Below are 13229 nucleotides of genomic sequence, written 5' to 3' on the forward strand. Positions count from 1 at the left end.
CTGGCACTGGCTAAGCCGGCCTGCCTCGGGCGTGTCCGTGGTTGGCGTCTCTGAGGAGGCATGCGATGATCCCTTCTGCTGCTGTTGCTGCTGCTGCTTCTTCTTCACCGTCTTGTGCCACTTCTTCAGGGCCTTCGACGTCTGCTCGTCGAAGATGGTTCGCTTCATCGAAGATCCCATCTGGAGAACAATAGTTTCTCCGTTAGTCGTCACATTTACAGATAAATTGCTTTCACAGTTTGATTATTGAAGTAAGTGTCAGTACAAACTGAAGTTGGATAGTTACTGAACATTGGTGAGCAGTGTCTATACTGTATAGATACCTGAGATACAAGGGCATGGAGCGGAAGCGTGATATAGCTGCACACAAATTGGACGACACCCCTACACATATGAGTAGGAGCAGACACTGTTAGTATGATTGAGGAATAAATCAGTTTGAAGATACAGTATTGATACTCACCCAAGGCAGATCCTTGCAATGATAAACTCAAAGTTGTCATGGAAACAGGACCTCAAGCCGAATTCATACTGCACGAGAGTTAACAGTTATAATCAAAAGAGTACTGACAGAGTAGTACCATAAAAAATGATTCCAAATGTCAATAGTAGTCTTACCCAAATCCAAAAGAAATAAGTAATCTCAAATGCATTCTGCAAGAACGAAGAACAGCTATTAGAAGTTTTGACAGATTTGTCTTTCAAATTCGATCCCAAAGTACATGCGGAAGGCTAGGGATTGAATCATTATATGACAATGAAACAAGTATGCTCTAGTTACAACTGTTTTCTTTCCCTGGCAACCATGTGAGTTCAAGTTCATTTTACCACAGTTGACAAGAAACTATTCGATTCGCAAAAAAAAAAAGACAAGAAACTATTCAGCAGGGGAACCATTACTACATGACTAATGGGCCCAATTCAGGTCTAAATGCAGATCTGTCTTCTCAAAATAATTCAGTCTGGTCGATAAGGGTCCTTTCTAGTCCGTTAACTGACCTGGAATAATGCAAAATGGATAAGGTGAAGAACCATATGAGGCTTTCCGAACCAGAAATGTTCATCACTGAGTTTCACCACTGGCATTCCTTGAATAACTGTGTGTTTTTCTGTAATTTCAACAGCCATCCTTGCAATAATAGCCTGCAGCTTTGTTCCAACAGCTAAAATCACCTAGATATCCAAAAGCATGGTTAGGAACTCAGCAACATGAATATAAAACATGCTACAGTTAGTAAGAACTTACTATAAGGGGAATTGTGGAGAACCAGAACAAGTTATGCCATCCTGAAGAATGAATATTCCGAATTTAAAAAATAACATATTTTCACAGAAAGCTCCCCACAGATCCTTGTGCACTGGAAATTATATCGTGCTAAATTGCACAGGAAATCCAACAAAGGAAATATAGGATTGTAACTCACCATGAACATTGAAGAGCATGACAGCCAGAGCAGAAGCCCATAGAGGTGGACTAGTAAAACAATGATGATACAAATGAGTCATTAATTTATTAGGAGGATAAAACAAGGATGATTCATAGGCTTCCTTACCTAATGCCAACAACTGTCTTGAAATCATCCTGCAAAGATCTCTTGATGTACTTTTGGAAGTTGAACCTAGTCCCTGGGGATAAATGAGCCTATACAGAAATAAATCATCAGTGTAAACTAAAAACAGAAAATTACTGGAAATATGAAGCTACTCACAGCAATGAATCCGTGCCGCAAAGTCAGGTAGTCTGTCCTCCGAACAGATCTGAAAAACTGCCTAAAGAAGCTCACCTGTATAAAGTCAAAGCATAAGAAGCTCCTGAGCTAAAGCATTTCTAGATACATTATGCAGGAAAAAATCACGACGATGCTTTAAACTTTATTTAGAACAGTTTAACACCTGTTTGATGTAGCCTATGGTTCTATTATAAAAAAACGCTATATGATCTTGGAAAACCATAGGGTTTCTGTTCAGTAGTTTCTACTCGGAATAGCTCAGCAATGAGTATAAAGATTTTGGAACTGGAGTTCCCCCGGTTGGAAAAATTCAGTATAAGCCTTCGATATTTAATATTCAGGAGAAATGTAGAATGGTAAATACTAATTTAGTTATCTGCAAGAAGTACTAATTGATATTTGATATTCAGTAGAAATGTAGAATGGTAAGCCCTAACTGATATTTGATATCCAGTAGAAATATACTCCCTCCGTCCCAGAATAAGTGTCGCTGATTTAGTAATAACTTTATATTAAATCAGCGACACTTATTCTGGGACGGAGGGAATAGATAGTAAGGAATAATTATGCTTGACGTCGTTTATTAATCTGGGAACTTAAATGTGCAATTTACTCTGAAAATTTGATATGGTATGCTACTTCATAACCGTCGTTGGGAGGAGCCATGAGAGAACTTACGACATAGAGCATAATCGTGCTTTTGCTCCAACAGCTTGCGTGCTGCCTCACAAAAGAAGTCTGGTGAGTGAGCCGGAATTTCGATGGATCTGAAAAGTAAAATATGACCAATGGGTACCAGCAGTTTAAAAAAAATGCCTAACAAGAGATTGCAAATAAGCTGATTAAGAAGGTATCCGCTTGATTCTACTTCTAGCATAACAAGAGACAAACTGAATATTGCATGTTACGCTGCTTACACATTCAGTTAAAGCATATGAACCAATATCTAATCAATTGAGACACTACCGGCTGAAAATTCATAGGTGATGGAGGAAGTATCCTTTTCCCACTCCTTCCATATCCGCGTCTGCGCAGAAAATTTCAGAGTTATTTCAAGCTTGTACGTACACTAAGTAGTACTCCCTCGTCTCGATATTTGAAATCCTTGTTAAAAACTTTTGGAAATTCAGAACAGGCACTTGTACGTTGCCCGAGGAATAGACCTTACCTTTGCTCTGCCCAGGGACATTGTAATAGCACTGAACGTTACATGGAAGACGGCCAGGAAGAACACGAAGATATGTAGCTGGTGTAGCCCATCGGTTGAAACGAGTGACACCATACCCTGAAATGGCATTGGGATTCCGAGAATAAAAACAAACAATTTTGGAATGACCAGACCATTTCTGAAGATAATAGGAACAGATGAAATAAAATACAATAAAATATCAATCTCGATACCCTGACCCCCAATCACTGGTACCCAAATCAATGTGACACACCTTGCTACAGCACAATGTAAACCACGCAGTTGACAGTAGTCAACTCACTTTGGGGCATGAGAAGTAGGCCGGCTCTTCAGACAGGTGCCGTCGGCCGTGGCCCTCTCCGTGCTCCGAGCTCCTGGAGAGCTTGCAGGGCAGCATGGTGTCGGCGGTCCCCGCCGGGATGCAGATGCGCGATATGTACCTCGCCGTGACAGTCAGCAGCAGCGAGATGAAGCCCAGAGTCATGAGCTCTGCACATGGCAAGTAAGCATCAACGCCCATCAAATTTCCTCTTCACACGGACGATCGGTGCACGCGCCGCAGATTACGCGCGGAAGGAAACAGGCGAAAATTTTGGGGGTGGGGACGGGCGCGTCGCAAAATGTACCGGATTTAACCTTCTCCAGAGCGTCGAACAGCGCCTTCTTCTTCCTCTTGCTGAACCACTGCAGGCAAGGCACCACCGCGCCCAAGAATGGTGAGTGGGGATGTGTTAGGCGGGTTCAGAGAGACGGGAAACGGAGGGAAGGGGGCTTGGGGTGTACCTGGCCGAGGTGGTGGAGGATGCCCTCGAGGAGGATGGAGACGGCGACGATGACGGCGCAGACGGCGACCACGGCCCACGTCGGCGTCTGGTCCAGCGCCCGCGCCCCCTCCGCGCCTTCGCCGCCGCCCATGCCCGATCTGCTCCTCCGCCCTCCGGCTCCGGGGCCTGTGCTTGCAGCTGCGTTAATGGCTGTACCTAAACCCTCACAGTGAAGTGTGTTACTCTGAGGTCTGAACGGAGCAGACGGGGCACCGGCCGCTGCTCTGATATAACTTCGCCACAAGACAAGCTGCGTTTCTTTTTTATTGAACGAAGGGACAAAGTTCAAACGACGACCTCGGTCAGAAAGCGAGGGCTTCCAGAGAGGAAAAGGGCGGGCACATGTATCTCTCTGTCCTGCATAACACGGATTTGGCGGGGCCCTGAGCAAGTACAATAAGTGATATAAGCAGGCTATAAGAAATAGAATAATATATCTTTGTTTAGTTGACGAAGAAAAAAGAGGAGAGAGAAGTGGAGCGGAGTCTTGATTAATAGTTAGCTGCAACACGAGACCCAAAACGCTTTGTGAGAATGTAAAGTGGACCAATTATTGATAAACAAGTTTAAAACTTAATATTATATATGTCGGTTAAGAGGTTGGTTGTAGATGATATGGCAACTTCTTATAGTCCACCGTTGGTTGTATTATTAACCATGCTCTGACTATTTTTGCGTACCTGTCCCTAGACCTTTTACAACTCCCAGTCATCGAAAGAAAGTGAAACGGTTGGTGCGAGTGAAAATAATAATAGAAGGTTTTTTTAGCTTTAAAAAATATACTTCCTTTGTAAAGGAATATAAGAGCATTTAGATCACTAAAATACAGAAGGAGTAATACAAGGTTAAATCTGATCATGGACTAGTCCAGCGATCCGGCCCGAAGGACAAGTCGGGCTTGCCTTTTGGGCCAGGCTTAGCTTCATTTTACAGCTTGGAATAGAATTCATGTCGGGCTCGGGCTTCTATTTTCCTCATTTCTGGGCCGGGCTTGCATATATATAGGCTAAAATACAATGTTTGGGTTGGGCTTTTGGGCTTCGGGTTGCATTTTGGGTCGGGCTCGGGCTTGAAAAAATAGCTACTTTTGGGCTTTAGGCCTAGCTTTTGCAAACCCGGCCCGATGTATGCTTATGTTTAGGTGAAACCATACACATAATAACAGTTTCTTACGGACTGACGAACTACCTTCGTACAAACTCCAAATTACACCGTGCACTCTGGAAACAATATCCTCCCTTCTTCCCCTTCCCTAAAACTTCAGATGAACTCTATTTTACTAAGAGCACGCGTCATCAATATTGTATACATCACATGGCCGAGAGCCTCCATGAATTCTTGATCCAAATGCTCACTGTCACACAAAAACCCATATCCAAACTCCCTTGCATGTAGGAATCCGGCAAGGTCAGAGACAGAGAGGCAACGATCGTTGATGGAGGAGATGGTCGGGAATCAATGTCCGAGTTGGGGATGAGTCAGAGAGGCAACGGTCGTCGATGGAGGAGATGGTCGGGGGAGCCGCTTTAGGAGAGGCTATTTTTTTTAAATAATACATTTTTATTATTAATTTGCATAAATATTACGCCCAAAAAATAATTTTCAAAAATAATACACCGTCGGCCCGCTGCAGGCCGACTGGGCCTAGTCAGCCCGCAGCAGGCCGAGTGATCCCCTATCGGCTGGCTGGCGGCCGAATAGCCTGTCGGCGAGTCCAGTTCCTGTCGGCCAGCTGTGTGCCGACTGGACTAATCGGCCCGCTGTAGGCCGACAGGCTCTAATTGGCCAGCCGCAGGCCGACTGGTGCATGCCACCATTTTTCCCCGTACGATCCCCATGTATATCACGGGCCACCATTTCCCGCCAAATTTTCCCGCTGTCAACCTCCCGCCATAGTTTCCCGTTTTGCTCGTTCCCGCCATATTTCCCCGCTTTGCTCGTTCCCGCCATATTTTCCCGCTCTCTAATTCCCGCCATATGTTCCCGCTCTTTAGTTCCCGCCATATTTTTCCGCTCTTTAGTTCCCGCCATTATCTCTCGCCATATGTTCCCGCTACCGAGTTCCCGCCTTCCTTTGTGTTCTCAACCTATAAAACCCCCTCGTCACTAACATTGGTAAGCATTCTAGCGTAGTCTCGTAGTCTCGCCAAGATGTCCGGATATCCTTTTGATCGTAGTTTTCACAGTCGTATGTCCGAATGTCTGTTGCGTTTAGCCACTGATTTCAGGGTTGACAACAGATTAGTTCCGTGGGAAGAACTCATCAGTAGTGACACCCTGCTGAATGAGCTGGCTCACGCATTAAGTCAGAGTGGGTGGCCTTCCAGGACCTTTGAGGAGATACGCATCGAACTTCTGAGGTTGCATGGAAGATACCTAAAGTGTGGTAGGTACCTAAATTTCGGAGCAAAATATACTTATTTATGGAGTGCCGACAGTGAGGATGAAGATGACATCTTCATGCCGCCGCTTCCGGGTTCTACATCGTCAAAGGGCAAGAGTTCTTCATCGTCGAAGGGCAAGAGTTCTGCATCGTCGAAGGGCAAGAGTTCATCATCGTCGAAGGGCAAGAGTTCTTCATTGTCGAAGGGCAAGAGTTCTTCATCGTCGAAGGGCAAGAGCTCTGCATCGATGGAGGATGACGATGATGACTTCATGTAGTTTTTATGTTGTATGTTCTATCTAGTTGTTTAATTTAGATGTAGTTCTATCTAGTTGTTTGTACTGTCTTGTTGTACGAGCATTGTGTTCTATCTAAATATGATGTTGTAGTTCGGAAAACAGAGTACTAAAATAGAGTAGGCATATGTCTCATACATGAGTACATAGTCATTTGTCTCATACATAGAATAGACATAAGTCTCATACAGAAATAGATGGTAATGTCTCTACTGATAGATAGAAGCGTCAGTGACGACGTCTGACCTGGCGGGGAGGCGGATCTAGCGTCCATCCCAACTTGTTGGGTGCCCTAATGTTACAAGGAGGAATCTCAGACTCTCCCTGGTCATGCTGTGTATCCTGTGTGGGGCCTGGTGGAGGAGTCAAAAACATGTTCATCCATCGGGTGTGCTGCGACATCTGAGCCTGTATGTTCTCCTTGGGATGTTGATCACTCCCCCACATAGCATGTGATGCCAACATAGATGCCTGATATCCGTAGGCTCCTGCACAATGGAATGCTAAGTCATGAAGAATGAGGTCGCCTCAATTAATATTGAAAACAATAAATATGAAGACACATACCTGCTGGCTGTGACGACTGCTCTGGCTCAAACAAGAAGCTCGATGAGGGACTGTGTTGTTGTGGCTATGAAGAAAACACGAAGCTTGACGTGGGACCATAGTGTTGCGGGTGCAGCCATGTTGAACTTCCAGGTTGGTCAGGACGGGGTGGCCTCGTTGTCGATTGATGTGTTAGACGTGGACGTGGTTGATGTCGGTGCATGGAGGGACGCGGCTGCTGCTGCTGGTGCTGAACAACGTCGCTTCTTCGGGTGCATGTGATAGCCTCGTAGACAGCCCGTACTTTGTTCTGCATTCGTTCCAAGAAGGGATGTAGCACAGGACGGTGGTGAAGAAGAGGTCCAGACGACAGTGATCGTCCAAAGGTGGTCACGTCATCGTAGAGTTCGTGTGTCAAGGTAGCCTGCAAATTTTCATGACGATTATTAAGTATGCACATCAAAGTATGTGACAACATTACTTAAAGAAAATATATCTTACCGCGTACTGCCTAGAGCCCAAAGTATCATAGCTCGGGTACATACCCGATGGAGTAGGATCAAGTATCTCCTCTGGGTGAGAGTGCTCAACGATGTGTAACCGTGTCCCGGTCATGTAGCGCCGCAAATAGAGATTGAATTCATTAAGATCAAAATTGTGATTCTCGTGCCATAGATGTGTGTTTGATGTCTCCCATTCTATAACATACGGCTCTAGTCTAGCTAGCCAGTCAGCAGTTGTCCTGGCCATGCCCTTCCTTGTCATCCTAAAATTGTGGTGTTTGTTCCACAATTACCTAATGCTTCGAATTGAGTACTATGAAAGATGATGCAACATTGAAAAACTGGTTAATACCTGTGGATGTGTGCTGGCACCGGGTTCTCTGTAGGGGGAGGTAGCTCCAACTGCAAAGGACCAAATTGCCTCATAACCCTTTGTTGTGCCATCTCCTCGACGAAGACATCGAAGATGATCTTCGATTTCGTCATCCAGTAATCTCGGTCCCTTGTGCATAGCACAGACATACCACCAGGGTATCTCACATTTATGGTTGCTTCTGTGTAGGGCTGCCAGATGACCCCAGTGTATGTATCGAACTGCTCGTTCAATGCCGTGTATGCCTTCCTGGTCTGATCACTAGCAAAGCGTCTTTATAGAAAACAAATGTTAGTAGCCGCTAGCATTGAACTATCTCTGGTGCACACAAAAGTTACATTAAACTATAACACGATACATACCTCGCGACGTGTCCAACACAGACCAAAAGTAGGCATGTCGATGCCGTCAGCATCAAACATGGCGGCTATAGGCTGATTAACACATACATCTGGTCGCCCTATAGAGAACCTCTCCCACAACCACAGCTGTAGGAATAGAGGGCATCCAAGAAGGGCTGGCTTTCTTGATGTAAGCTGGCAACCGTTGCACATACCTCGGTATGTAGCCGCTAAGACCGCCGAACCCCAACTCCTCTGTCTGATCTCATCCGCCGTCTGAGCGCTCGCTATCTTGAGTGCCATAGGGATGTAGAGCGCGCTAACGGTGGTGACATGGTTCTCTGTGAACATCACCTTGCCAAAAAGCCACATTATGTAGGCCTCTAGGCTCCGAGTGATCTGTTCCGCACTCAATGGCGCCGGGAACTTTTGGATCTGCATTAAGCAGCGAGAAAAGTTTTAGTAAGCCACAGGTATTTTCTGTAAAACCATATGCACGATAAATTGAAGATAAGAGCTAGGGGAAATAACCTGGAAATTGAGCAACCAATCATACTTAGGTCCATGATGCTCCATACCGGATCCAAAGCATCTGGAAAAACACCATGAAAACGTTGTGTAAGACCTCACTCCCAACCAGCCGGTGCGTCCAACAGTCCTATGGCATGACCTGCCAATGGTAGTGCGAGCAAAAGTGACACATCCTCTAGAGTAGGAGCCATCTCTCCCCATCGGAAGTGAAATGTGTGGGTCTCTGGCCTCCAACGGTCCACTAAGCAACTCAACAAGGAGGAGTTGATGGCGAGGCGTTTCTCACCCGGGATAGACTCAACCAGACGCGCGAAAGGTAAAAGGCCGGCCCATTTCAACCTTCATCAGAGAAGATTTCAGTTAGTGTCTCCCATTAATATGCATGTCAGTGTGCAAATTAATAAAGCACGTAACGCTGAACCCATCCTGGGTGTATCATCCAGTGCTCCTTAGGAGTGCGAGTGACCAGAGGCTCAAGCTTGCGCTCATACCATATCGCAGCACGATGACGCCTATCAATATCCCCATTCAGCAACCACAGTCCCGACATTCCTGCACATAAAAATTCAGAACATAGTGCTACACTTAATACAAATTCAAAACATAGTGCCACACTTAATAAAAATTCAGAACGTAGTGCCACACTTAATACAAATTCAGAACATAGTACCACACTTAATAAAAATTCAGAATGTAGTGCCACACTTAATACAAATTCAGAACATAGTGCCACACTTAATACAAATTCAAAACATAGTGCCACACTTAATACAAATTCAGAACATACTACTGCTAGCTTAGCTTCTTCCTCTCTCTCTTACTCCTCTGTTTCCTCTACCTCCTCTTCGTCCCCGGTTGCCTCGTCCACGCCCAGTGATGAAAGTGGGACAATTAGTATCCCTATGACCAAATTCATTGCATAGAATGCATTTCCTAGTCGAACCTCCTGCTTCAGATTCATCCATATCATTCCGGATGCGCTGACACTGCCGTTTGCCTCTACTTGTACGCATATGCTCTGGGTTTGGAATGTAACGCCTTTCAGTGGGGTTGACGCTGTTGAAGTTACCCATTGATCGAAAACCCATCAGCTCACCTGTCCAGGTATTGAGGACAGACTCTTTCAGAAAAATGGAGACACAAACGATATTGCATCCATTCCAAGCTGCCCGCAAGCTGCAAGTACATGTGAGCAAGGTAGGTGAAGCAACTTCAGTTTGTTGCATGTGCACTCACACGTTGGCCATGCTTCATTACCAATTTTCACCTCATGCATCGTCAACTCATTTGCACATCTGAATTTGTTGTTGGTTAAGCGGACCTCAAACCTTCTTTCTTGATTACCGATGGCGACTACAGTGTGTGACCTAGCTTTTTGCATCTTGTTGTCCATGTACTTCATGACTCTTTCATAGTAACGTGTATTCGGGTTGTTCAAGATATGCTGCTCTGCTTTTTGACGTCTATCTATGAAATACTTGACGGTGCCATAGAAAATACCCTCAACGATGGCTGTACGTGGCAATGCCCGGTTTCCTCTAAGGACAAAGTTGTATGTTTTCACGAGGTTCGTTGTCATGACACCGTACCTTGCTCCATGTGTGTCATGTAGCAAAGACCACCTCTCCAGAGGCTCATGCTCTATCCACTGTTGGAAGTTTTTAATCGACCTCCCAAGCCTTCTCCTAGTACCAGGTGGGTCAAAGCCTGGCAGGTCACATAGCCCAACAGGCTCCTCCTCCACGACTGTTGTTCCTGTTACCAACCGTGCGACCACTGCTTCAACATGTGCCCTCACCGCTGCATCTCTTGCAGCTTTCCCGTCCCTCATGTGTCTCTGCGTGCACACATTAAGTCTGTCATGTATCAAATTGTACTTCCATAACTGGTTTTGCTTGCAGAGTTTTTTGAACAGATTCATCAGGTTCTTACTTCTAAACCGTGAGAAGAAATTAGCCCCTAGATGTCACATATGCACCAACGCTCTGCAAGTCCTGCCATGGAGCTTGTTCCTCAGGGCTTGGGTTTGTCAGTGTCCTTATCGCACTGAGTATACCTGCATGCCTGTCATGAAGGATGCACACATTGGGCTTCTCCTTCACAACTGATATTTTCAACTGCCTGAAGAACCATGTCCAACTTTCAATGTTCTCACTCTCCACAAAAGCAAATGCGAGTGGGACAACTTGATTTTGGCCGTCTTGACCTATGGCTGTCAGGATCTGACCCTTGTACTTGCCTGTGAGAAAATTATCATCAACACATATCACCGATCGGCAATTCCTGAAAGCTTCGATGCATACACCCAAAGAGAAGAAGAGACGATGTGGCACCCTTACAGTTGGGAACTCTTGCATGAACATGTCTTGGATATCGATATAGGTGCCTGGATTCCGCTGCTGCAGGGTGTGGAGGAGCTGGACAATAGTCATATGCATCAAAATAAGAACCAAAACTCCTCTCAAGTGCCGCATGCTTAGCCCTCCAAGCCTTGCCATAAGAAATTATGTACTTGAACCTGGCGAATACTTTTGTCTGGACTGCCTTCACTTCCATAGCTTTGCCCTGCAACAACCGAGCAATAAGTGTCGATGAAAGGTTGGCATGATCTTGAGGGATGCAGGGAATAAGACAAGTGTGATTAACTAAGTCACTGATCACCCAACTTGTGCCATACTTAGGGAGAAAGCCGTGCACCCTGGCGGGACAATCTGCGTTCTTGCATACCATTGTCAGGAATTTCGGACTGGACACCTGAGCTGTGAAAACCCTTTGCGTGGACATTGCCCAATTAATTATTGCATCCTTTAGGGCTTGCTTGTTCGGATACATAGCACCCGTCGCAATATTGTTCTGGTGATATTGCCAGGAAGAATCATGTCCATCGTTCACAGTCATTGCAGATGAGAAGTCACGACTCCACGATGCAGGATTCGAGACCTCCTCTGCATTTTCTTCTTCATCCGACTTGTCAGAATCATCGACATGACCCCTTTCAACATCGGTGTCTTCTTCTTCCATCTGGTCCTACATGTGCCCATCTACCTCGTCAGCGTCCACCTCGCCATTGTAATCACCATCGGCATTTCCTCCTTCTACCTGACTACTCTGCCCTGGTTCATAACCATAAGCATTTCCTCCTTCTACCTGACTGCTCTGTCCTTGTTCGTAAACATCATCTCCAACATTTGACATAGATAACTGCCTCCCTACACTGCTATGACCAGGATCGTAGTCACCCTCGCCTTCATGTGCAATGACCTCCTTCACGACGGGAAGCACTAAAGCAATAGGATTGCATCCCCTTCGTTCACAACCTTGTAACCACCGCACCCAATCCGAGTCTCGCTCTATTGGCCTCAAATAAAAGTAAATTATTGAACTTGACCGTGTCCACAATGCATGAACACCGACGGTGTGTGTTTCAGTATCAAGACCTAAACTTGCCGCAATCCATTCTTTCAACTGACTGACAGACCATGTTTGAGGTGCGCTCATTGGCACCTCTATGTTAGTAAATTCAATCAGATCTGCTCCCATCTCAGTTGTTTGGACAGTACCAGGACCGTAGTAAAATCTGAACTTCACTACATCAGACATCTCGGCTCACCTATTTTTTTCAACAACGAAATACAAGTATTAAGCAACAACTTAAAATACGCCCACTAACAAATATTAGACATGTCTATATATTAGCTAGCTATATATTACAAAATATTAACGGAGCAACTAATACAATTCACACACCTACAAGTATATTATGAATATTTGCCGGAGCAACTGCAAATATTGACAGATTTTAATATTTGACTGGACTACCTATATTACGGATTTTACCGGAGCTACTACAAATACTGACACTCCTAAATACTTGTCATCCACATATAGTACGGAATATTACCGGAGCAACTACACATTTTTACACAACTAATTAGTTGACATCTAAATATATTTACGTATACTACCGGGGCAAATAACAATAATCGCACACCTAGTTTATTTCACATTGAAACATATTAACAAATACTACCGGAGCACCTACAAAAAATAAAATGTTTGTCGAAATATACCCTTGAAGCGTGCGTGCGTGCGAACGAAGAACGACGAACGACGAACGGTGGCCACCAAACTGTCGGAGCTTCACCTCCACCACCTCCACCACACTGCCCCAACTTCACCACGACCACCTCCACCTCCACCGCCGCAACAACCTCCACCAATGAGCTGGAAAAAAACTCCACCAAAATGCTCACCACGACCACCACGAGCTACCCCATCAGTAGATCGAGACCTCTTTTGGCTGCCCTAACTAAGTTGAATCCATTCACGGTGCCAAAACCGCAAATAACCGGCTCATTTAGGTCTAGAAATTGGAGGCATTTTTGTGTAGAGAGAGGAGAAGGACAGAACAGAAGCTCTCGCGTGGAGGAAGAGGATAAGAGGCGCAGGGAGCCGGGCCAGCCGTGTGAGGTGGGGCTGCACCCTGTCGGCTAGCAGCAGGCCGATCGGCCCA

The 13229-nt window shown here is 45.3% G+C and overlaps 1 protein-coding gene across 1 annotated transcript; it reads right to left on the bottom strand.

Annotated features, from left to right (window-relative positions):
* Nucleotides 1-7: 7 nt before the first annotated feature.
* Nucleotides 8-3991, bottom strand: LOC125528811 (MLO-like protein 9; the record flags this gene model as incomplete). The annotated part of the gene is made up of 15 exons (XM_048693248.1): nt 3703-3991; nt 3546-3603; nt 3221-3408; nt 2899-3015; nt 2697-2757; nt 2409-2497; nt 1710-1784; nt 1554-1642; nt 1425-1474; nt 1247-1287; nt 1000-1173; nt 619-654; nt 464-531; nt 324-384; nt 8-180 (listed from the first exon to the last, which is right to left on the bottom strand). Coding segments are annotated over exons 1-15 (1412 nt in total), but the record flags the coding sequence as incomplete, so codon positions are not given.
* Nucleotides 3992-13229: the final 9238 nt, after the last annotated feature.

Source organism: Triticum urartu, unplaced genomic scaffold (assembly GCF_003073215.2).
Source record: "Triticum urartu cultivar G1812 unplaced genomic scaffold, Tu2.1 TuUngrouped_contig_5130, whole genome shotgun sequence".
NCBI lineage: Eukaryota > Viridiplantae > Streptophyta > Magnoliopsida > Poales > Poaceae > Triticum > Triticum urartu.